The 26353-nt window shown below is 44.6% G+C and overlaps 1 protein-coding gene across 2 annotated transcripts in view; it reads right to left on the reverse strand.

The window, feature by feature from the left end:
- The window catches only part of LOC126094557 (ubiquitin-protein ligase E3A), a 161800-nt gene that overhangs the window by 127177 nt on the left and 8270 nt on the right, over window positions 1–26353 (reverse strand). For both annotated transcript variants that reach the window (XM_049908992.1, XM_049908991.1), the window contains exon 4: window positions 535–1085. In XM_049908992.1, the coding sequence (XP_049764949.1) occupies window positions 535–1085 (551 nt within the window). The remainder of the gene's footprint in view (window positions 1–534; window positions 1086–26353) is intronic.

Below are 26353 nucleotides of genomic sequence, written 5' to 3' on the forward strand. Positions count from 1 at the left end.
GACAGCGAGGTCATCGGTCTCATCGGATTAGGGAAGGACGGAGAAGGAAGTCTGCCGTGCCCTTTCAAAGGAACCATCCTGGCATTTGCCTGGAGTGATGTAGGGAAATCACGGAAAACCTAAATCAGGATGGCCGGACGCGGGATTGAACCGTCGTCCTCCCGAATGCGAGTCCAGTGTGCTAGCCACTGCGCCACCTCGCTCGGTGGCGCGAATTGTGCCCTCCACCACACACCACTTGGTGGCTAGCGGAGTATATATGTAGATGTAGATACTTGATGTTACATGATGTTTTGCAAAGTCCCCTCACTGTCTTCTTCTTGTACGCCAAGCACAGATTTCTACCAGTCGTCATCTGGTTTCACAATATGACCGAAGTCAAAGAGACAGCCACAATATATCATGACAACATTAATTCTATCCCAAACTCAAAAATCTGAATAAACAGCTTCAGCAAGAAAACTAAAATGATCATTGCGTATTTTCTCTCTCTTACTCTTTTTGATTTGTGTGTTAAATTATAAACAGACAAACCTCAAGGAACTCTGACTTTCCCAGTTCTGGAATTTCAAATACCACAACAAGGGCATGTAAAATTTCATCAGAGTGTACACCGAACATAAGATCCAGTTCCACGTCACCAGCCAATGACACTAGAGCATTCACCAGTGCACTCTCAAAAGCCGATACAGGAAGTGCAAAAAGTGCCTCGTAAGTCCGACGCAATGAAGCAAAGTCTATCCAGACCTCATCCTTCACACTCTTAGTCTTGCTCTCACTTGACTGACACTCAGCTCCTTCCACATCACAAGACATTTCTGTACTGTCCTCATCCTTGTCCATGTCTCCCTCCATGATACGCACATCTTCCTTCTTCAGGTTTTTCAGGTTCTTGGGTGCTTTCTCTAACACAGCATCAATCGGAGAATCTGGATGCTCCTTCCTGAAGCTTGCACTCAGAGATGGGATACTGGAGTATACTTCACCCAGAGTCCTAATAAGCAAGGAGTACGAATCTGCCTCCTTACACTTTCTAATTACTTCCATCAATTTTTCTTCTGTCAAGTAAGGAACAGTCTTCTGAGCTGTAATATAATATACAAATTATTTGAGTGGTAGTATGTGAAACACTTATGTTTGTGGCAAACAATATTTAAAACAAACACACACATGCATGTAGCATTACCATTAATGTAATGGAACATGCTGCAAATAATTTAATGAATGTATGAATATGTCTGAAGTAATTTCATTTATAAATACAATTATTTAATGTATTAGGCTCTGAAGAGAATAGAAGCCTCACACAACTCACAGGTAAGTGAAATTACACGTGAAATCAAAAGGGATGTGAGAGGTAGTCAAAGTTTTGGTTATAACCTCAGAAAGTAAAGTTATTTAATTAATTTTTACTTTGTTTGTATGAGTATATTTGCAGTCCTGGCACATATTGAAATCCCTGCACGACAGAGCCAGAGCTTGTCCACAGGAGTGAGAACCAAAACTTGAAGCCTACCGATAAAAAAGGGAATCATGTAGTAATTAATTTTTGCCAGCAGCAGAGATGTGGTAGCTATGTCAGGCCAACTACAGCTAAAAAAGTAATATGGACGTGGACTGGCCTGAAATATCCGCACCATTTCCAATGCTGACAAGAACCAGTTTCCAGACAGTACATCTCAGCAACGGGCTGTGCTATTTACTTGTGTCTCCTTTAGTGGCAGACTATGGTATTATCCTGCAGGAATTTCAGTGTGTAACAGGACTGCAGTTATATATAGAGTTCAGATTTTGCATATTTTGAATATCATTTTTTTATTGTACCTAGTGTTGTACCTTTATGAATTATGATATTTTGGAGGTATTAGGCTACTTTAAATTCAAATTTAAAATGCATATATTTGCATATTTTTGGCAATTGAGCATATTATTGTCATACTTAGAGAGGATTCTGAGGTTCATTTTGTTCCCTGACAACCCGAGAACCTCACAGAATATTAGGCAACAAATTTCCAAAATGAGATAATACGGGACGAGCCATCAGAATAAAAGCCTTTCAGGTAAACATGGGTAGTTTACAGAGGGACATAGTCTTGTTTTTCCACTGCGGCAGTCTCTTGGTTAAGGAGGCAAAAGACTTGTGATTGTTCATTGATGCAAGATGGATTATTGGTGTAGACACGTGCTTCGGTATTTGTTACCCGCAGTTCATGCGTGTTCAGGTCGCTCACCTGATCTCTGCTGTGAGCCAACAATGCCCTACTAGTTACTGTTGGCATTTCGGAATATGAATCATTCTTGTGTGTGTTTCTGTGCTGTTCACATCGAATCTTTGCTACGTTCTTCAAATTACAAATATGCCCAGGCCAAAAACCAATAATTTAAGGAAATGGATCAAGAGCGATTGTGCTGTCACAACGGACTGAAAAATAATATTCTGCCAACTATGTGAAAAAGAGGTAAGTTTAATTTTGTTGTTGTTGTTGTTGTTGTTGTTGGTGGTAGTACCCTAGGAATTACCTACTGCATTCTTGCAAAAAAAAAAAAAAAGTAGTTCAATGCTGTGAGGGGATCGAAGTTTCAATTTTTAGAAACTTATCTGTAGTCTTAATTCACTTTTTTGAGTGACTATCTCGCAGGTACACACTGTTCTCTTTCATTTTTGTACAATTGCACATACTTATTGATATTTATTCCCTTCTCTGATGCTTTAGGTCAGGGTTGAGAAAAATTTCAACTGGATCAGCATAAGAAGACATCTCAGCACCAGAACAATGTAACCAAGATATGGTAAAAAAACTTCACAGCAACCACTGATCTCCACATTTTCAAAGCATATGGACGACAAAAATGAGTTCAATGAAGATCTTTGCGAGACTTTAATGAAAGCAAACATCCCCTTGAATAAGCTGGAGAATGAAGGATTAAGGACCTTCTTGAAAAAATACACAGGAAAAGATATTCCTCACGAGGCATCATTCAGATAGAACTATGTGGACCCATTGTATGAAAAGGTAAGGTCTTTCAGTAATTTTTATGAACGTAGGTACATGAAAGTCAATGGATATAATTTGATACATACATGGGCCAAAATAATAGTCGTTTAATTAAAAAAAAAAGAACCTAGAAAAATAAATTTAAATTATGTTTGAATGTTTATTTTTGTAAAATGAACAATTACTTGAACGTAAAAAAACTAAATTTAAAGTGAGTGAGCTTTTTCAAGAAAGGAAAAGACAAATGAAGAAAGAACTTGAGAAGGAGACATTCTGTCTGAAAACGTTCATTGCAAAAAATAAAGTAAATTTATTTTTAAAGAGTATAATTTTTTTTGTGTGAACTAAATGACTATTGTCTTGGTCAATATATATACGTAATAAAATAGTCAAAATATAGGTAAGTGCTAAAATGGATATAGTTCGTTTTCATATGTATCTCTCCTATGTAATGTCCACATGTTTATGTGTATTTTTTTAAATTTAGTTTCTCTATTACAGACATTGGAGAATATTAGGAAAGACATTGGTGATTCTCCGGTCTGGCTATCCGTTGATGAAACCACTGATTCTTGTGGTTGGTATATGGTACAAGTCTTAGTTGGAAAACTCTCTGCTGAAGAGGCTGGACGAGGACACCTCACACTGCGCAAAGAAGTGGAGCGAACGACACACGCCACGATTTCACACACTGTGCAGGAAGCATTGTGTAAGTTTCACCAATATTGAATAGTTTAAAATAAATTATACGTAATACAAGAGTGCAGTTTTTTTACATCATATCCTGAGCCAATAATTAGTTTTTCACATCATGTCCTGAGCCAATAATAAAATAATAAAAAAAATTGTAAAATCCTTTGATTTTCTTACAGGTGTACTATGGAGAAGTTAAGATCAGAAATGCAGGGAGAACAAGGTTTTGGCCATTGTGACGGATAGTGCCGCATATATGCTGAAGGCCGCAGAGTATCTTCAGGTGTTTTACTCTAAAATTATTCCCCTCATGTGTCTGGCTCACGGCATCCATTGAGTCGTTGAAGAGGTCAGAGCCACATTGCCAGAGTTCAACAGCAAGTGAAAGCTTTCAAGACTGCTCACCCAGACTGTCCTCTGCCACCTGAACCAGTCTTGACGAGGTGGGGAACATGGATTCAGCTGCGGACTATTATGCAGACAACCACAGGAAAGTTGAAGAGGTATGAATGCGTATGTAGTTCTGGATAAATTGAATAAGCAAAGAAAACGAACACAACATAGAATTCCAATATTAAGCTTATTTCTCTGTACAGCATTTTTCAGCTTTAAACCAATATTCACTAGATTACTACTTTCTTGTTCCAGGCCCTAAAGGGCTTTGAAGATAGTGAAAATTTAGCCATAACATAAGCCAAGGATGCCCTGATGAATTCCAGCATGTTATACAGCCTATCTCTCATCCGAACGCACTTGGGTAGCCTTCCAGACCTAACTGAGAAACACAAGACTCGTAACATGGAAGTTACTAAGGCAGTGGCTCTCGTCGAAGGACTCAGGACACAGAGCAAGAGTTGGCCAAGTCCAATCGGTGAGAGACTTAGAAGAAAATTGGATGCAGTTCTTCATAGAAATCCTGGTTGGTCTACGATTCACAAGATCGCTCAGTTACTGGAAGGAGAGAAACGCTCCGAGAATCTAGATGATTTCACATTGTCTGACATTGCTGCTCTTAAATTTTTCCCTGTAGTCATGTGATGTGGAACGATCATTTTCAAGATTGAAAATGTAATTATCTGGCCACAGGAAAAATTTTCATGTAGAGAATATGGAGAAAATGTTGGCAGTTCAAAACATTTTTAGAATTTAGCAAACTTATCGTGTAAGTACCTCTGTCATACTTCATTTTTTCATTGAATTATAACCATTATTGAAAATATTTGATGGTTATTCATTAATTTTCCCAAGTAACATGCATAATTAAAAAAATTATCTTAGAGAAATCCATAATTAAAGAATTTTACCTGTATATTTAAAAGCATTTTCTGGCAGTAAGACCATATTTTAACTGCATATTTCAAGGAGTTTTGGCACATATTTCGTGGATTTTAACTGCATATCGATCCAAACACTAGTTATATACCAGGGGAAAAAAAAACTGTGGTGATAATTGAAACTTTTTACGACTATCCATTGCAGTACAATAATGGAATGTGTCAATGTAACCACTCGCTGTATCATTGCATTGAGTGGTCGACAGGCATAAAAACGGGTGTGAAAATGTTGCTGAGCTTCTGTGTGCCAATCGTACAATGCAACTATGCAGTGTTTTGTTACCTTTAATACTTCCATTATTTATACCAAGGGGCAGGAAAATTTCACAAACACAATGTCATGAAATTAGCAGTTTTTGGCAAAAAAATTAAAGACCTGAGATTTTTAGTAGATATCGGGAAATTTTTAATTCTACCACATAAAAATGTCATAAATCTGAGGATGACTGTTTACTAATAGGCGTAACTGATAGTTATTCAATGTTACAACTGCATTTTAACTTCTAATCACCTCAAGGCTGAAGTCTGTGTATAACATTAAACTGACAGTTCATTTCTCACAAAAGGAACTTTGATGTAACTACAAAAACAGTACCAACATTAGAAAAACTAACACATGATTTGGCAAAAAAACCCTGAATCTGACAAAAACTTAAGAACAAATTTGACAAAAATGTAACATTGCATTTGGCTAAAAATAACATCTAATTTGATAAAAACTACCAATAAATTTGGCAAAAGGGTCACCAAATTTGGTAAACATTGCACCAAATTTGGCGGAAGTATTAACCAATTTGTAAATGTAACACCAATTTTGGCAAAAAATAAAACCATTTTCTCCTGTCCCTGTTTACATCCCTTTTGATTACTTCACATCAAATTTCCAAAAGAGTATCATGTCCCGATATACGTGAACTGTGTGCAGGTTTTATTATTTTTGAGTTCTAGAACAATAAAACAACTGAAATTTCTTCAGAATAAGGTTTTCAAATCAGTCTTCACATATAACAAAGAACCACAGTACAAGACAAATACACTTTCCCAGTGCTGCTATCTTACTGGAGAGAGGGAGTTTTGTCGGGTAGGGTGGGTGGGTGAAAGGAGCAACAAGCTAGGAAGGGTGCAGTAAATTGTGCCTGATAGATGGGAGGGACATTCAGCAAAAGGATGAGACAGGGAAAGACAGCTCTCACCCTTGGCCCGCGCGCGCATGTGTGTGTGTGTGTGTGTGTGTGTGTGTGTGTGTGTGTGTGTGTGTGTGTGTGTAAGAGGGGGGGGGGGGGTCGTTTGCAATGAAGAGGAATCTTTAGTAGCATGAGATGAACCTCAAAGTAGTGTTACAGGACTGTTATTGTTCATGCATTTAACAGGACCATTATTGTTCATACATTTACCAGCTCTGCTGCACTCACTATGTAGCTTTTTAAATTGATATGACTACCAACCAGCTATCCACCAGCATGAACGGCCACTGCCACACTGTGACCAAGAACAAAGTAGATTACCCTTTGGCACAACATGCAGCTGAACACAATATGCTTGATTTCAATGCCTGCTCCACTATTCAAGCCTTCATAATACCCCCTCAACCACCAGCTTTTTTGAACTGCACAGATGGGGGTTATCCTTACAATAGATTCTCCACTCCCCTAATTATCCTGGTGTCAACTATGTTAACATACTGTCCTCACACCCTCCGCCCAACAGTTGCTGTCCCCCATTTCCTGAGATCTCCTCCCCATTCTTTTCTCCCACACTCTGTTTCCTGCCCTCTGCCAATATAACAGCCGAAAATTCTCTGCTCCTCTCCTTTTTTTCTCCATCTCCCACCTCTTGACACTGTGCCTGTTGGCATTCTAGTCCTTGCACACGTCACTTAACAGTGTCCCACCCCCACCCCCCCCACACACACACCGTACACTATTATCTCATCCGCCCCCTTTCCAGTCCCCTCCAGATTGCTGCTTCCATCCCAAGTGATAGATGCATTCTGGCCCGAGCTGCAGGAGTTGGCAGTTGTGTGCTTTCTTGTGTGTATGAATGGGATGTGTGTGTCTTTTGACGATGATGGCTGTGGCCGAAAGCATTGTGTAAGTATCTTAATTGTGCCTGTCTGCAACTTAACTCTGCTTCTTTATGGTAAATAGCAACCTATCTTTTCCTACATTGTTGATATGCCTACCTGGAGTATCCATTGTTAGATAAAGTTTTGATATGCGAGCTATAACTGCAATGTACCCTTTGAATGTGAAATATATTTTAAGACTGCATCACATTCAAATCTTCTACTTCACAGTATGCACACAGCACAGCGCATCCATGGAAACCACAGTCAACTCTCCTAGTCATGAATGTACCAGTTCCTCACAACCCTTGTACTCTGATGAGAATTGTGTGTGATGGACTATAAACTTTCTCAGCACATGCACCAAGGAGCTCTACAGTTACATACCATAATTATCATGTGGTGGGAGATTTTAAAGTGATCCAATGTTCAAACATTTTTTATTCTACTGGTACACTCGTTGGTTTGGTGCTGCTGCTGCTGGTGGTGGTGGAGGATCAAACAATGAGGTCATCAGTCCCATGATTTAAGAAGGGAGGAACAATGCAAACAGCACAGTCCAGTCAAGGGGAGGGGATAATGAGCAAACAAAGAAGGTAGCAAGAAGAGGAAAGGACAGGAGGGGGATGGGTGGAAATGGGGAGAGGAGGGGTTCTCCAGAAATGCTACGCATAGTGGGGCACCAGCACCGCCACCGAATCGTCCCTGACACCCACACCATACAATTATCATGCTACAACAGGGACAACACAAGGGGAAGAAGACAAAGAAAAGAGGAAACAAAACTGCACAACAGACCACACAAAACACAGGGAAAAAGGCAGGGAGAACATGGCTGGTGGGAAGGCAAGGTCAACGCCTCTATAACCAACGTCTACGCCAACTGAGGGACTCAAATTCCAGAGGAAAATTGAAGGACTTAAACCTGAGAGTACAAACCACTTTCATGAAGAAAACTGAGTGCAGACATAATCATGCGAGGGTCATCTGTTAACACCCAAGACAAGGAATGTGGGAGGGCATATTTAGTGTGAAGGTCCACAAGGTCGGGGCAGTCCAGCAAAATATGAATCACCATGACGGGAGCCTCACGACTACAAAATGAGGGTGGGGGCAGTGCAACTCCTTGCAGAGTAAAAAAACCACAGGTCAACCTAGTATGACCAATACGAAGATGGCAGAGAATGGTAGGGAAGAATGCCTTATGGTGTGAGTCTCCCTGACGGCGCAAAGTTTTTTTCTAGACGGCAGGAAGGGTGGGGGGTAGCCTCCCAAGAATCACCCCATGATAGAGCAAAAATGGATTTGATGTAAAGCCACAAATCCGCCTCTGGATGGGTCATGGAGAATGGGGATGGGTAGTTGGAAGCCACCCCCTCCCTGTCCCCTTCCCCCAGCCTGATGAGCAGCTAGCTCATTAGTAGGGATATCTACACGGCCAGGAACCCAAAGAAAATCAATTTAACAAGCAGCATCACCAACATCAGTGAGAAAGTCATGGATGGCAGAGACCAAGGAGTTGCGGGAGAAACCCTGAGCGACAGCCTGAAGGCCACTATTCAGTCTGTACATAATAAAACTCAGCTGAGTGAGGGCTTTTTAAGGAAGCAGAGGGCCCAGTAGTTTGCCATCAATTCCGCAGTAAACACCCCACATGTAGCAGGCAAGAAGAGATGGTGTTCCATGCCAACAGGAGACATTAAGGCATATGCCACATAATGAACCGATTTAGAGCCTTGGCGCAAAAAACAATGGCATCTTGAAACCAATGGTATTTTGAAATTCCTGCATGAGTAATTGGAACAAACAATGGAACACCATTGGATCAGTAGAGGCTTTTGGATCCCTTAAGAAATCCGTCCGGATCCAACACTGAGCAACTAATCAAGGAGGGATGGTCAGGAGAGAATGTGGGGAAGAGGACAAGGAGGAAATATGGAAGTCTCAGCAGAGAGAAGTGAGGCAGAGCTCAAACCGTAAACCCAACCGAGGGATGCAGCGGGCGGGTGACTGTCCAAAGCCACGAAAAGAAGAGAATAGGAGGGTTGAGCAGGGGAAGAGTGGATAGCGATGACATGGGAAACCATGAGCTGGGACCACCAAATCAAAAGGGAAGGGATCCCAGTGCCAACCAGATGACTATCGACAGGGTTAGTGCAAAATGGATACCATGATGGTGAACTGGGTCCAAGAGGAACAGCATGGAAAAGGCAGCGGATCCATAAAATTGACAACCATAGTCAAGACAAGACAGAAGTAATGCCTGGAATAGGTGGAGAAGGGTTGAATGATTTACACCTCAAAAGGTGTGGGTAAGGAAGTGATGAACAAAGTTTACAGAAAAAGGCAATCTTCAGATGATAGATATGGGGAAACCAAGTAAGCCTGTTGCCACAAAGAAGACCCAAGAAATGGAACTGGGGGACCACAGTCAGTCAGCAAGCGAGTCCAGTCAAGCAAGCTCAGCAATGCCAGCAGCACAGATGACCTTATCAGTAAGGTCACGGATGACTTCATCGATACAACCTGACAAAGAAGGTGGAAAAACAATCTAGGAGTTATATAGAGACCAATCAGTATGAATGGGAAGCCCGCTGGGGTAACCTGGTCATTGGGAGGTGGGAAGGCAATGAGAGAATCAACAGGAAAGGGTCACTACCACACAGGTCATCTTGTGGAGACCAGTGTAAGGAAGGATGAATGGGAGGGGAAGGAAGTGAAAGATCAATGGCAGAGAAAGTGCAATATGCCACACTAAAATGAATAGAGGAAACATAATTAAGAATGCATTGGTATGGCGCACAAGCGGTCATTGACCCTGACAAGATGAGAAAGCACTGCCCCACAATGGCTGGGAGGGGAGGGAGGGGATGTAGGGGAGGGAGGGTGGCAGATACAGGTGGCCTGTCAGAAGGGAGACAGAGATTGCAAACCATGACTGCAGAATCCAAGTGGACATGAACAGCAACTGCTTCTAATGGGGTATGAAGTGGGATCCATGTACAAACAACATCTATAAGGACTAACGTGCAGACACCACTGAAAGCCCACAAAGGGCTGACCCAGTTCCAACAGAAAGCACAGAACCCACAAAGGGTCAACAAGTAAGCATCTTTAAAATGAGATTCCTGTAGAATGACAGAAATGACCTAGTAAAAGGCAATAAGGGACTGCAACTGTGGGAGGTGAAGATAGTAACCATTACAATTCCATTGATTAAGGACGGAGTAGGTATCCAAATGGGAGGCATGTGGGTTGGAGGGAATCACACTTCCGGATCACCATCCATTATCACCAAGGATGGGGTCAGTGTGGCATCCATAAATAAAAGGTCAGACTCAGGTTGCAAGGTGGGAGATGGCACCTCTGGGGGCTATGGGGGAGGGGGATCCCAGGAAGGAGCCCTGTCTCTGGGCACCAAAGACAGCTGCACTTCTTCAGCTGGGAGGGGGAGTCATACCTGTTGGGGAGGGCGAGGGAACAGCAGGGGGGGAGAGCAGGACGGGACTGGGGCAAGGAAGAGGGAGGAGGGAAAAGGACGTAACAGAGGCAAAAGTGGAAGTCATGGACACACAGTGAAGTCAGTCGTATGTTTGACCAGCCTCAGTGCAGGATAACTGATCAAGGAACTTACACTCCCAGACCTTATTTTCTTTCTTACAAGCCAGGCAATCTGGTGAGCACAGAGAGTGACAGCCATGACAATTAACACATATGGGTGGCAGAACACAGGCTCCCTCACAGAATGGGTGTCCACAGTCACCACACAGAGGGTACTCGGTACATTGGGAAAACACGAGCACAAAACACACACACTGAAAGCACCTCATGTGTGGCAGGTTGTACGGCTTCACATGACACCATTAACACTTGACCTTTATCTTCTCCAGGAGTGTATCTCCTTTGAAAGCCATAATAAAGGTGTAGCTACAGGTGCAGATGTCCTTACGACTTTTCTGCACATGAAATGATTTCCCCATCATGGCCTGGAATTCCTCATCAGTTTGAAGCACGAGTCCCTATGATAAACACTTCCTGGACTGGAATGAAGAACTGGTGAGGTGTAATAAGCACTGGGACATCGCCAAGACTATCACAAGCACAGAGCTGCACATCGGGTGGCAAAAGCAGCTATGATCATCAAGGAACCTGAGTGTTCTCTTACTGAGAGACTCCACTTTGCCAAACTTGTCTTCAGTATTTCGCAAAAAAAAAAAAAAAAAATAATAACTGTTTTGTGATGCTGAATGTGTTCTCATCCATCCTGGTACAAACCAGATAGTGCGGAAAGTGTTTCACCCAAAGCTGGCGACCTAGACCTCCTCCCAGGGTGTAGCCATGGAAGGGAAGGTTGCAGGGTCATAAAAGTTGCATTCTATGATCCATTACCAATCTAAGAGATGGCGTCGAAAAGGCTGCTGCCGGAAGGTATTATGCTCCAGAACGACATGCAACCACTCCTATGCATAACATGGGGAGGCAGCAGCTAGGTGTCAGAAGTGTAATCCCAGCGTTGTAATGGGGCTAAGCCAGTTGGGTACATAACAGTGCCACCACATGGACTGGTGACCTAGTGGGGTGGAGAGGGGGGGGGGGGGGCTACGGCAGGGAGGAATCCACCCAGTAGACACTAAGGGGGGAATTCTTCCCCAAACAGCTCACACTACAGACAGAAAATGTAGAATCAATCATCTTCTAAAGGGGACTACAAATGATGAAAGAGGAAAGGAAACAAAACTGCAATACATACAAGAAACAAGGTGGGTAGCGAGGTCGACATTAGTAAGAACATCAAGCGAGGGGTAGGAGGGAGCAGCGGACAAGAAGCAAGAATGGGGAGGGAGGGGCACAGGGAAGGAAATGCAGCCCGGGAAGTAGGAATGGCTGCAATAGCTTGGGGCCTTTTTTTTTTTTTAGGGTGCAAAACTGCTATGGTCATTCGCACCCGGTCTGTGACTTAGGAAACGGTAAAAAATGAAAATGAAAAGCAGCAGCAATGGGAACGAAACTCAAAAAATTGGAGAAACTAAAAGGAGAAGAAAAGCTTAAAAATCCACTACAGAAAGGGGTTGGTTGTCCCCAAAAAGAGCTTCAAATGACTGATGTCATCTCACTGGCACTAATAAACTCTAGAACGCAATCGGCCGAGTGCGTGTCATCTGCTAAAATGGAAGATATATCAGGCGACAGCTGTAGATGGGCGCTTAACGGAGTAAAATAGGGGCACTCAATTAAAAGGTGTCTTACCGCCCACAGCTGAGAGCAGTGGGGACAGAGTGGGGGAGGATTGCCGCTTAAAAGATGTCGATGGCTAAAAAGACAGTGCCCTATCTGGAGTCTAGTCAAAATTACCTCCTCCCGACGACGCGTTTGGGAGGAAGAGGTCCAAGCACAGGGAAGAGCTTTCACATCCCGAAATTTATTATGGGGAAGTGTCAACCAATGTACGTGCCATAAAAGAACAACATTACGACATAAAACGCTCCGTAGATCGGCGAAGGGAATCGATCGAATAGCTGGCCGAAGAAGAGAGACTGCAGCCTTGGCCGCTATATCGGCCGCCTCATTGCCACAGATACCAACGTGTCCTGGGAGCCATAGGAACGCCACAGAGAGGCTCCCCAAATGGAGCAAGCGCAGGCAGTCCTGAATCCTGTGGACCAGAGGGTGGACAGGGTAGAGAGCTTGGAGACTGAGGAGAGAGCTGAGAGAATCTGAACAGATAACATACTGTATCCGCTGATGGAGGCGGATGTATTGGACAGCCTGGAGAACAGTGTAAAGCTCCGCAGTATAAACCGAACACTGGTTGGGAAGCCAAAATCGATTGGGGGTGTCGCCAACAATATAGGCACTCCCTACACCTAACTATGTTTTCGAGCCATCAGTGTAAATAAATGTGGCTTCCTTCATTTGTGCACATAGAGCAGCAAATGCCCAACGATAAACAAGTGAAGGGGTACCATCCTTGGGAAATCGACAAAGGTCACGGAGCAGGCAGATCCGGGGACGGAGCCAAGGCAGTGCTGTGCCCCAAGTTGTCAAGAAGGTTTTAGGAAAGCGGAAGGAAAGAGAATGGAGCAGTTGACGGAAGCGGACTCCCGGTGGTAGTAGGGAGGAAGGGCTGCCTGCATACCCTACATCCAAGGAGGCGTCGAAAAAAATGTCATGGGCCGGATTAGCAGGCATGGAAGACAGATGGCTAGCATAACGACTCAGAAGGACAGCTCGCCGATCGGACAGCAGAGGTTCAGCAGTCTCAGCATAAAGGCTTTCCACAGGGCTGGTGTAAAAAGCTCCAGACACTAAACGTAATCCACGGTGGTGGATAGAGCTGAGACGCCGAAGAATAGACGGCCGAGCAGAGGAGTAAACTATGCTTCCGTAGTCCAATTTCGAGCGCACTAAGGCGCGATAGAGGCGGAGAAGGACCACTCGGTCCGCTCCCCAGGAGGAGGAGGAGGAGGAGATTAGTGTTTAACGTCCCGTCGACAACGAGGTCATTAGAGACGGAGCGCAAGCTCGGGTGAGGAAAGGATGGGGAAGGAAATCGGCCGTGCCCTTTCACAGGAACCATCCCGGCATTTGCCTGAAGCGATTTAGGGAAATCACGGAAAACCTAAATCAGGATGGCTGGAGACGGGATTGAACCGCTCCCCAGGAGGTACCATTCAGGACACTGAGGGTGTTGAGGGATCGCAGACAGCGAGCCGAAAGATAGGAAACGTGGGAGGACCAGCACCGTTTTCTGTCAAACATAAGACCCAAGAATTTAGCGACGTTCGAAAACGGAAGCTTGACAGGTCCTAGATATAAGGAGGGTGAAAGAAACTCCTTACGTCGCCAAAAATTAACACAAACGGTCTTACTGGGAGAAAAACGGAAGCCAATTTCGAGGCTCCAAGAGTGGAGGCGATCAAGACATCCTTGAAGACATCGATCAAGAAGGCTGATCCATTGAGAGCTGTAGTATATCGCAAAATCGTCCACAAAGAGGGAGCCCAAGACATCAGGAAGGAGACAATCCATAATCGGATTTATGGCAATGGCAAACAGTACAACACTCAGCAAGGAGCCCTGGGGTACCTCGTTTTCTTGGGAGGAAGTACGGGAGAGAGTGGTGTTCACCTGCACTCTAAATGTGCGCTCTGCCATAAATTCGTGAAGAAAAAGGGGCAGCTGACCTCGAAAGCCCCAAGAGAACAGTGTGCGGAGCATGCCTGTCCTCCAACAAGTATCGTATGCTCTCTCCAGTTCAAAAAATATTGCTACTGTTTGGAGTTTCCAGAGAAAATTGATAATGATATAAGTGGAGAGAGCAACAAGATGGTCAACTGCACAACGATGCATTCGGAAACCGCATTGGGCAGGTGTTAAAAGACTGCGGGACTCCAGCCACCAAGCTAAACGACAATTCACCATACCCTCCAAAACCTTACACACACTACTCATGAGAGAAATGGGGCGATAGCTAGAGGGGAGATGTTTGTCGTTTCCAGGTTTCGGAACAGGAACGACGATAGCTTCCCGCCATCGTCTGGGAATAGTACTGTCGGTCCAAATTCGATTATAAAGGCGAAGGAGGTAAAGCAGACTATGGTATGATAAAGGCAGCAACATTTGGATGTGGATACCATCCGGTCCTGGGGCGGAGGAGCGAGAAGAAGAGAGTGCATGTTGGAGTTACCGCATGGAGAAAACAGTATGGTAGCTTTCACGATTTTGAGAGGAGAAAGCAAGAGGTCGCACTTCCGCTGCACGTTTCTTCGGGAGAAACGCTGGCAGGTAATTTGAAGAGGTCGAAATCTCAGCAAAGTGTTGACCCAATGAGTTAGAAATTGCGACGGGGTCCACTAATGTATCATGCGCAACAGTGAACCCAGAGACCGGGGAGCAACTAAGCGCGCCTGAGAACCGTCGAATCCGACTCCAAACTTCCGAGGAGGGAGTGAAGGTGTTAAATGAGCTAGTAAAGAATTTCCAGCTTTCCTTCTTGCTATCGCGGATGACATGATCGCGCTCGGAACTGCTTATAGTGGATACAGTTGCCCAAAGTAGGATGGTGGCGGAAAACGCGAAGAGCACGTCGCCGCTCACATATTGCGTCACGGCATGCCGCGTTCCACCAAGGAACTGGGGGGCGCCGGGGCAATGCGGAGGTGCGTGGTATTGAACGTTCCACAGCTGTAAGAATAACGTCTGTAATATGAGTGACCTCATCGTCGACGCTAGGAAAGTGACAGTCATTGAATGTCGCTAGAGACGAAAAAAGTGTCCAATCGGCTTGGCCAAACTTCCAGCGTCGCGGGCGCATATATGGCTGTTGAGGCTGCAGTCTTAGGACACATGGAAAGTGGTCACTCGAGTGTGTATCATCAAGGGCGAACCATTCGAAGTGCCGAGCTAGAGGAACAGTACCGACCGAAAGGTCCAAAGGAGAGAAATTTGTCGTGGAGGCAGACAAAAATGTAGGGTCCTCAGTGTTGAGGCAAACTAGATCCGCTTGGTGGAAGACGTCTAGCAATAGTGAGCCACGCGGACAAGGATGTGGAGATCCCCAAAGCGAGTGGTGGGCATTGGAGTCCCCAACCAGTAAATAGGGGGATGGAAGCTGACCAAGAAGATGAAGGAGATCAGCTCATGCCATTGGTGTGGACGAGGGAATGTATACAGTACAAAGAGAAAAGGTATATCCAGAAAGGGAAAGACGGACAGCGACAGCTTGGAAGGAAGTGTTTAAGGGGATTGGGTGATAATGGAGAATATCATGGAGAAGAATCATGAGTCCTCCATGTGCTGGAGTGCCTTCAACAGAGGGGAGATCAAATCGGACGGACTGAAAATGGGGGAGAACAAAGCGGTCATGGGGACACAGCTTTGTTTCCTGAAGACAGAAGATGACCAGCGAGTAGGATCGTAAGAGGATCGACAATTCATCCCGATTGGCTTGAAGGCCGTGGATATTGCAGTGGATAACGGACATAGGGTGAACAGAAAATGAAGGAATGTGACCAAGGTTACCGTCAACTCAGCGACTGCTCAGAGCTTGCGACCGACAGCATGGAATGGCATTCAGCCGAAGGCAGAAGATCCTGATCCATAGGTTGTTCAGGAGCAGCTCCTGCCACCAGCGATCGGCCGGTTGATCGGCCGCCAGCAGTGCGCCTCGGCGACACAGAAGACAGCCGAGGGGAATTACCGCCAGGTGGTGCTGTAGATGAGACACGCCTTGGCGGAGAAGGAGAGGAACTGGGTTTCTTACTAGCCTTCTTGGAAGTATGATGTTTAGATGAAGGAGGAACCGATGGTTGTGAAGTTGGGGTACGTAAAAAATCTTCACGAGTATGCTCTTTTTTCGAAGTCTTGGTGTCTGACTTTTGGGCTCAAGATTTAGCAGAACCCGATGAAGGGTGAGCCATAGAGTGGGCAGGCGAAAGTGGAGAGGTTGAACATGCGATCTTTGCGCTGGCCGATCTGACAACCGTGGCACTAAAGGTAAGGTCACAAGTCTGTGTGGCCGCCTCCTTAGTTGGCCGAGGAGAGGCAAGGACAGTGCTGTATTTTCCTGTCTGAGGCACAGTGGGCTGTCGACTGGCGAATAATTTTCGAGCAGCAAAGGTCGACATCTTTTCCTTTACTCTGATTTCCTGAATGAGCTTTTCGTCATTAAAAATGGGGCATTCTCGAGAGGAAGCAGTGTGGTCACCCATACAGTTGATGCAACGAGGGGATGGAGGTGGACAAGCACCCTCAAGGGCATCCTTGCCACACGTAACACATTTGGCCGGATTGGAACAGGACTGGCTGGTGTGATTGAACCGCTGACACCGATAGCAACGCGTAGGGTTTGGGATGTAAGGGCAAACGGAAATTCTCATAGCCTGCTTTGATTTTTGATGGGAGTTGAACTTTGTCAAATGTCAAGAAGACAGTAAGGGTTGGAATGATGTTCGTGTCAACCCTTTTCATGACTCTATGAACTGCCGTTACGCCCTGGTCAGACAGGTAGTGTTGAATTTCCTCGTCGGACAATCCGTCGAGGGAGCGTGTATAAACGAACCCACGTGACGAATTTAAAGTACGGTGCGGTTCCACCTGGACAGGGAAGGTGTGTAGCAGTGAAGTACACAGCAATTTTTGTGCCTGGAGGCACTGTTTCTAACAACAAGGTGCCATTTCGTAATCTGGAACAAGACTTTACAGGACCTGCAATTGGGTCGACACCTTTCTGAATAATGAAAGGGTTGACCGTGGAGAAGTCGTGACCTTCATCAGACCGAGAAACAACAAGGAACTGTGGCAATGATGGAAGGACTGTCTGTGGCTGAGACTCATTGAACTTACACTTGTGAGCTGACATAGTAGAAGATGAGGAAACCATTGCGAAAGTAGCCCCCATGATTACCAGCGTCTCCGATGGCGCGCTCCTTCCTTGTGGGGGGCCTCTCTGAGGGCACTCCCGCCTTAGGTGATTGTTCACACCTCAGGTCACACCTCCCGACAAATGGACGGAGGGACCAATTGGCACTTTCGGAAGGTATCAGCTCGGGTAATCACCCCTCCCTGCGCCTGGCCGTTACCAGGGGGTACGTGCGTGTCCTACCTGTCTACCCGGGGCGAGGAATTACGCGTTACCCCGTCACCGGCTACGCATGGAAATGCGTGGGTCAGCCTTCAGACACGCACAGGGTGGAAAAAAGAGAAAGGGAAAGGAAAGAAGAGATGTCTCAAATGCCGCAGCAGAGAAAAGGGCAAAGAGAAGAGGTAAGGAAAAGAGAAGGACAAAGGAAGGACGAAGACTTGCAAGCGGAGAAAGCAAAGAATTTGTTACAGTTTCGAGCGTCTGTCTCCGGACGTAGGCACAAAGCATACTCCCAAACATCACTGGATGCCATCAAAGGGTTGACCTGATCCTGACAAAGCACAGAACTCACGAATGGTCGGGGAGTGAGTATCAGTAAAATGAGATTTCTGTAGAATGACACAAGCCATGGAGTAAAAGGAAATAATGGATTGCAACTCCAGAAGGTGATAGCAGTATCTGATACAACTCCATTGAGTAAGCATAGAATAGTGATCCAAATGGGAGGTGAACAGCCCAAACCCAGTCATGCCGTTGGGTCACCATCCATCATCAACAAGGACATGGCAACATCCATGTACAAGAGGTCAGACACAATATGGACCCCAGAGGGCCATTTCCAGGCACTTAGTTTTCTTCCTCTTTTCTTTCATGGGTCAAGAAAGCAGCTCCTTCTCCCCCCCCCCCCCCCCCCACACACACACACACACATACATACACAGACAGACAGACAGACAGACAGAGAGAGCAGGCTTCACCAAGATAGAGATCAGGCGATCTTGGGGCGCACAGATTGTGGGTCGTGCAGCAGACATGTGGCAGTATGCCTCCAATCTGGGAGACACCAGTGGAGGGGTCTCAGCAGGAAGGAGCCTCTCAATGTCAGATGCAGCAGAATGGGGACACTTCACCAGCTGGGTCGGGGAAGGGGGGGGGGGGAGCTAGAGGGGAGGGTCAGGGAACCACAGGGATGAGGGAGAGGAGAGGGGGAAAGGACGTGACAGAGGCAAAGTTGGATGTCACAGACACCGGGCAAATATGTTGAGCCTCAGGATAGATAGGATAAACGATCTTAAGAATTACACTCCTATGTCTTTTTTTCCTTCTTACAAACTGGGCAATCCAGCGAGCATAGACAGTGATGGTCATCATATATAATGCACACTGGAGGTGGTACATAAGAGCTCCCCCTCATGGTGTGGGCATCCACATTCACAACATAGAGGGTCCGCTGTCCATCAGGAGACATGGATCCAAAATGCAAATGCTGAGAACACCTCATGGGTGGCATGATGTACAGTTTTAAATCACAATAATAAACCATAACCTTGACCTTCTCAAATGGCAGAAAAAATATGTCAGTATCAATGTGACTGTCCTCATGGCCATTCTGAATACACTGAACAAACCTGATGCCCTGCCATTCCAGACTGGCCTGGACTTCCTTATCAGTTTCAAAGATCCCATGAAAAATGACATTCTGAACCATATTCGAAAACTGGCGAGCAGCAATGGACACCAGGATGTCACCAAGGTGGTGATAGACTGGGTGGCAAAGGAAGTTTTGACCAACACCAAACCTGACCATATCTCACTGACTCCAGTTCGCAAAACTTATTTTCCGTAGTGTCCATGAAAAATAATGCCTTGGTGGCAGCGAAAGTGTCCCAGTCAGTCCTGGCACAGACCAGGTAGTGGAGAGAGGGTTTCAATCCAAGCTGGCAATCCTGGCCCACCTTCCAGGGAGTAGCCAGGGAGGAGAAGGCCATGGGGCCATAATAAGTAGCATTAAAGTATCCATTCCCAACTAAAAAGACTGCTGAAGAAGAACAAATAGTTTTTTGGAACTTAATATGTTTCATATGCAAAGCATCCACCTTATACCAACCACTCCAGTCTGGGGCTCTCTCCACAGGCGCCAACCAGCCTTCTGCCACAGTGGCAGTTCCCAGGAGATCTGGTACTCCAGAATAACAAGCAACCACTCCTAGACACAAATGGGAAGGTAGTATGTAAGGTGTCAGAAGTGTGATCCCTGTCTCATCGGGAGTCTCAACCGAGAGTGTACATAATGAAACCATCACACGGACTGGTTACCGTGCGAGCTATATAGTGCTGAAAGGACAATAGCATCAATGAACGGATGGAAGAGACAGTACAGTCACACACCAAACACACTAAGGTAGGTGTCCTTCCCCAGTATATGGAGACAAGATTTAGAAATGGAGGTGAAACCCCAAAGCGGAGACCAAAAATGCCAGAAAAAAAAAGAATAAAACTGTAAGGGATGGCAGAAACCAGGAGGATAGACAACTTGTGTAAGCAAGGATGCCAAGAGAGGGGAAGGAGTGAACACTGGGAGGGAGGGGCACAGGGAAGATAATGCAGCCAGTAAGGAAGAAAGGGCAGCAACAGCTTGGGGCCCTTGTGCGCCACACATGAACTAACCAAGGTGATTAGACCCCTGGGTGTCTAAACTTGGAGGAATTTTGCCTGTCTCATATACTGTGCATACCAGACGGAACAGTTTTGTCATGATTGGTTCTGCCAAGTATTTTAACAATTGTGAAGAAATGGTGTCTAATCCAGGCGTCCTGTTTAGATTTAGGTCTTTCAGCACTTTGATAAATTATTTTCACAATATTGTATCCTTATTTCATCTTAACCCATTTTCTTCTTTCTTTCCATAATATTGCCATTACATCCTTTCCTGTACAGCTCAACTATATATTTTTTCCACCTCTAAGCTTTTTATTCCCTGTTTAGAACTCACTTGCCTTTTAAGCTTTTTATGTTATTGAAGAGTGGAGTTCCACTTGCACACCAACTTCTCTTGATGCAACTTCAATAAAACAGATTTATCACAAAGGTAACAAATCTGATGTTAACAAAACCCACAACTCAAATGAAAAACATCGAAATGTTCTGATACTGGATTTAGTATTCACAACAAAAGTAATCACATATGCCCCATCAATATTGGCCAATTAATGTACAGAATTATTCATTCACCAGCCAGAAAAACTGTTTAAACAATGGCAGGCAGCAACACTTGGAATACTACAGTGATGGAAAAATCAGAATGCTGTGAAAGCTGTTGTCTTGGTTTGTTATCAACAGAACATTATTTGCAGACTCCACTCTCTTGCACCCTCCTACAGCTAACATTAAGTACGAAACAACAATACACACAGTAGCAGCTATTGTTGAATGCTGCGCTTGATTCTGTTGCGCAGTGTTCATTTTGCGCATGGCAAAATGTGTTTTCTGGTACAACAAAGGCAATACATATGACCACTTGAACTTTACTGGCAATTCATTTAACAGGATAATTGTTCCTAGAAGTAAACCCAATTAGACTTGATCTGGATGAACCAGTGTTAATATGGGTGGGCTGTTCCATTAACCCCTCTCACACCACCATCGTGCGAGTGGCCTACACAGTGAAGCCACAGGGGCTTCACCTACTGAAGACTGCCAGAAGATCTCATATGCCTACTAGGCTGACAGGTGGCAGCACGAACGTCACCAAAGGTCCCTGGCCCAGTGAACCTGCTCGGTTCTGTGGGTGGCCACAAATAGATCCAGCTGTATCCTGGCGTTACAAGTGTATTTAGGCTGGCGCCAATCTGTGCCGGGTCAGTTCATTCCTATGAGTCCTCTGGGCCATGTGCTGACCACATTAGTGGTCCATCACTCAGAGTTTTCCTTAAGGAAATCATCAGAATCTCCAACACCACACTACTGCCAGTCACCACTGCAAAATGGACCCGTCAGTGACTACCTCAGGCATTGCCAGGAAGGGACCTCTACACTGAAGACTGCAGTGGATTTTAGTAGTGGGCATTACCGTTACTCTGTGTTATAACTTTCAACACCAAAGTGAGCTCATACTTTAGCTTTGTCATTTATTGGGGTCATCTGCCCAATTATGAACTTCTGTTAATCAAGTACTAACCAACTTTACTATGAACAGTCCTAATAAAACCTCACTCATGAAGCAGCTTTTTGTTTTTGTGTTCATTAAGTAACATGTTCTGCATTGTTTACCTGGGCTGTGTTCTCATTCTGCCTCTACTAGCATGACATATCAGAGAATGTCACTGCCTGATCTGTGAGAATCAGTCAATACTTCTGAGGATTATATTATTACTGTACATGTCAAGAGCCTTGGTTCTAGAGGGAAGCAAACTGAATTCTCTGCTCTCTATGCTCCTTCTCTATGTAAGATATGCCACCCTAACCCAGGTCAACTGAAACACCCAGTACCGGATGTCAGTCTGATCCGTGATGTAACTGTTTTATTATGTGAATCATGGTTGCCGGTATGCCTGAAATGGATTGGGTTTGAAGGTGGTGTTTTGCAGTATGTTGTGGCACTAGCATTGAATGGAATGGTGTAGAATTCTTTGTCAGTCATTGTATATTACTTATAAGCTTTGTATTGGAATTGTGTATTTAAAGCTTTGTTAATGAGTTATAGTACCAACAGTTCCTGGCTACATATATGTTTCTGGCTTTGAAATTGTTAGTTTGGTATGTTGTTAATGGTTGGAGAGTTAATTTTTGCTTTATATTTGTTGCGACAAAGAAATTAACTATCATGTCATTGCACACACAATGGGTGATTTGGTGACAGATACACATCCTCCAGTTGTCTGGTCTGGTGGTTGAATATGGCCAGTGTTATGTATGGTTTTATGACTTGTTTACTCTAGAAGTATGGTACATGTGTTTTATATGGAAATCGATATTTATGTAATTTTTTTGAGTTTGAACGTTGTATGTGTTAGCTATAGGTAATAATGATTAATTAAGATTGGTGTGTATCAAAGAGGTTGTTCTAGCTATTTCAGTAACATTAGATTTTTGATAATAGTTATACCAGCAAGGCTTTTTCTATCTTTTTTTTTCTGTTGTTGACTTTGTACTAGATGTATTCAATACCAGAGCAAAAGTTTTGGATGTCGACTTCGTTTTAATTACACAGGTCAAATGAAATTTCCAACACCAATTTTGTGGATTTGATGTAATTTTGGCTTACTTCACTTTTGAATAACTTTTTGTTTGGGTAAGTACTTGGTGCTTCAAGAACCAGAACAGATTTTAATTGTTTATTATAAACAAACTATAAAAGATAAACACACGTTGAACATGTCACCGGATAGAGGAAGGTTCAAAGTTTTGAGACAGGGGTGCTGTCGTTTGTTTGTAGCAATATGGCAACTACACCACAAGAGAAATCATCCTGTGTATGTTGGAATTTGCGTGAAGTGACACCACTGCTGAAATGCAACATGTACTCTGCCGTCGACTCAGCAAGACGCCACCTCTGTACAATCATAGTTACAATGGTATGCAAAATTCTTGGAAGTTGGTTGCATACGCAAAGGGAAGACCACTGGTCAGTCAGCATGGCTGTTGAAAATGTCGAGCATATCCAAGATGCGTTCCCATGGAGCCCTCTCAAGTCCATAAGACAGGCAGTCCAGTAACTTCCACTTCCTCGGTTGGTTGGTTTGTTTGTTTAAAAGAGGGCACAAGGGACCAAATTACGAATTCATCAGTATCTTGTTCCGAAGGAAACAATGCCATGAGGGTGAGAATAAGACAATGAGACTTACAGCACAAAACAGAATGAAAGGAAAAACCACAACAACGACTGGAGGGCAACAAACACTTAAACGGACAAAAGCAGAAAAGAAAACCACAAAGATGCAAGAAACAGGTAGAAAATGTTAAAACAAGATAGCAGGTTACCATGGCTGGCTGACCATGAGGATAAAAAGGAAAAGCCAGCCACTCTGCAACACACTAAAACTTCCACCCTGAAAGCACTAGGGTGGAGGACACACAGGGACAAAGGACATGTGCTAAAACTTAGAGAAAATGTTAAAACTCAACCTCACAAATAAAACCACAGAGCTGCTGTTAGAGGTGCGCACAGAGGTCTTCCACACATTTGTAGTTTTCTTAATGGCACAAAGCTTGTTGTGGGTACTGAGGTTATGCCATTTCGTCTCCCAAAGCAGCAAAACTTTGCGGCGTAGTTCTGAATGCAGGTCAGTTTCAGAGAAGCCAATCTCCATAAGCGGTTTTCACGTAGCCTGTTTGACCAGCATGTTGGCAAGTTCATCGCCTGGGATTCCCACGTGACCTGGGATCCAGACAAACACCACTGAATGACTGGACCGTCCCACAGAATAGATGGAGTCCTGGATGGTTGCAATCAAAGGATGATGGGGGTAGCACTGGTCGATAGCTTGTAGGCTGCTCAAGGAGTCACTACACAGGAGAAATGACTCACCTGGGCAGGAGCGGATGTGCTCAAGAGCACGAGATATGGCCACCAGCTCTGCAGTGAAAACACTGCAGCCATCTGGTAAGGAGTGCTGTTCTATATGTCCTCCACGAACATAGGCAAAGCCAGTGAGACCATCAGCCATCGAGCCGTTGGTGTAAACCACTTCATGGTCCAAGTACATGTCGAGAATCAAGAGGAAGTCGCAGCAGAGTCACAGGGTTAAAAAGAGTCCTTAGGGCTATGTGAAAGGCCCAGGCGAAGCTGTGGCCTATGTGTATACAATGGAGGTGTTCGTGAATGAACCTCAAGTATAGGTGGTAAAGGCAAGGACTCCAGTTTGGAGAAAAGGGATCGCACATGAACTGCAATTGTAAGCCCTGACCTGGGCTGCCAATGAGGGAGATGAACTGCCATGAGCGGGAAAAGGAGACGGTAATTCGTAAGCGCAGGAGAATCACAAACGTGTGCAATGTAACTAGAGAGCAACAGCGCACGCCTAACCTGAATCTTAGAAGAAAGATTAAGGAAAGGCAAACCTACGTTTCTAGCATTTGTAGACTTAGAGAAAGCTTTTGACAATGTTGATTGGAATACACTCTTTCAAATTCTGAAGGTGGCAGGGGTAAAATACAGGGAGCGAAAGGCTATTTACAATTTGTACAGAAATCAGATGGCACTTATAAGAGTCGAGGGGTATGAAAGGGAAGCAGTGGTTGGGAAGGGAGTGAGACAGGCTTGTAACCTATCCCTGATGTTATTCAATCTGTATATTGATCAAGCAATAAAGGAAACAAAAGAAAAGTTTGGAGTAGGTATTAAAATCCACGGAGAAGAAAAAAAACTTTGAGATTTGCCGATGACATTGTAATTCTGTCAGAGACAGCAAAGGACTTGGAAGAGCAGCTGAACGGAATGGACAGTGTCTTGAAAGGAGGGTATAAGATGAACAGCAATAAAAGCAAAATGAGGATAATGGAATGTAGTCTAATTAAGTCGGGTGATGCTGAGGGAATTAGATTAGGAAATGAGACACTTAAAGTAGTAAAGGAGTTTTGCTATTTGGGGTGCAAAATAGCCGATGATGGTCGAAGTAGAGAGGATATAAAATGTAGACTGGCAATGGCAATTAAAGCGTTTCTGAAGAAGAAAAATTTGTTAACATCAAGTATGGATTTAAATGTTAGGAAGTCATTTCTGAAAGTATTTGTATGGAGTGTAGCCATGTATGGAAGTGAAATGTGGACAATAAATAGTTTAGACAAGAAGAGAATAGAAGCTTTCGAAATGTGGTGCTACAGAAGAACGCTGAAGATTAGATGGGTAGATCACATAACTAATGACGAGGTATTGAATAGAATTGGGGAGAAGAGGAGCTTGTGGCACAACTAGACTAGAAGAAGGGATCGGTTGGTAGGACATGTTCCGAGACATCGAGGGATCACCAATTTAGTATTGGAGGGCAGCATGGAGGGTAAACATTGTAGAGGGAGACCAAGAGATGAATACACTAAGCAGATTCAGAAGGATGTAAGCTGCAGTAGATACTAGGAAATGAAGAAACCTGCAAAGGATAGAGTAGCATGGAGAGCTGCATCAAACCAGTCTCAGGACTGAAGACCACAACAACAACAACCTGCAATGGACTCCAGCCTCCACCAGGACAATGGTCACCGGACTCGTCCTAAATGCTCCTGTCGCTAGGCAAATGCCACAGTGGGGCACTGGGTCGAAAAACACAATGCTGAGGGTGCTGCCGATCCATAAACCACACTACCATAGTCAAGGCAGGATTGAACAAGGGCTCTGTATGGCTGCAGCAGCGTAGAGCAATCTGCACCCCAGTTGGTGTTGCTCAGGCAGCGGAGGGCATTGAGGTGCTGCCAGCACTTCCGCTTAAGTTGATGGAGGTGAGGAAGCAAAGTCAATTTGGCATCGAAAACCAGTCCTAAGAATCGATATATCTCCACTACGGTGAGTGGATCATCATTAAGGTCAAGTTTTGGTTCCAGATGAATGGTACGACACCAACAGAAGTGCATAACACACGACTTTGCGGCCAAAAACTGGAACCTGTGGGCTAGAGCCCAAGACTGTGCCTTCTGGATGGCTCCCTGTAAGCGGCGCTCAGCAACACCAGTACTGGTGGAGCAGTATGAAACGCAGAAGTTGTCTGCATACACAGAAGGTGAGACGGTCGGCCTTACAGCTGCTGCTAGACCATTAATGGCAACTAAAAATAGAGATACACTCAATACAGAGCCCTGCGGGAGCCCATTCTCCTGGATATGGGGGGAACCATGGGAGTCACCAACTTGGACACTGATAGTACAAAACGACAGGAAATTCTGGATAAAAATCGGGAGCAGTCCTTTGAGACCC

This window comes from Schistocerca cancellata, chromosome 8, assembly GCF_023864275.1.
Source record: "Schistocerca cancellata isolate TAMUIC-IGC-003103 chromosome 8, iqSchCanc2.1, whole genome shotgun sequence".
Classification (NCBI taxonomy): domain Eukaryota; kingdom Metazoa; phylum Arthropoda; class Insecta; order Orthoptera; family Acrididae; genus Schistocerca; species Schistocerca cancellata.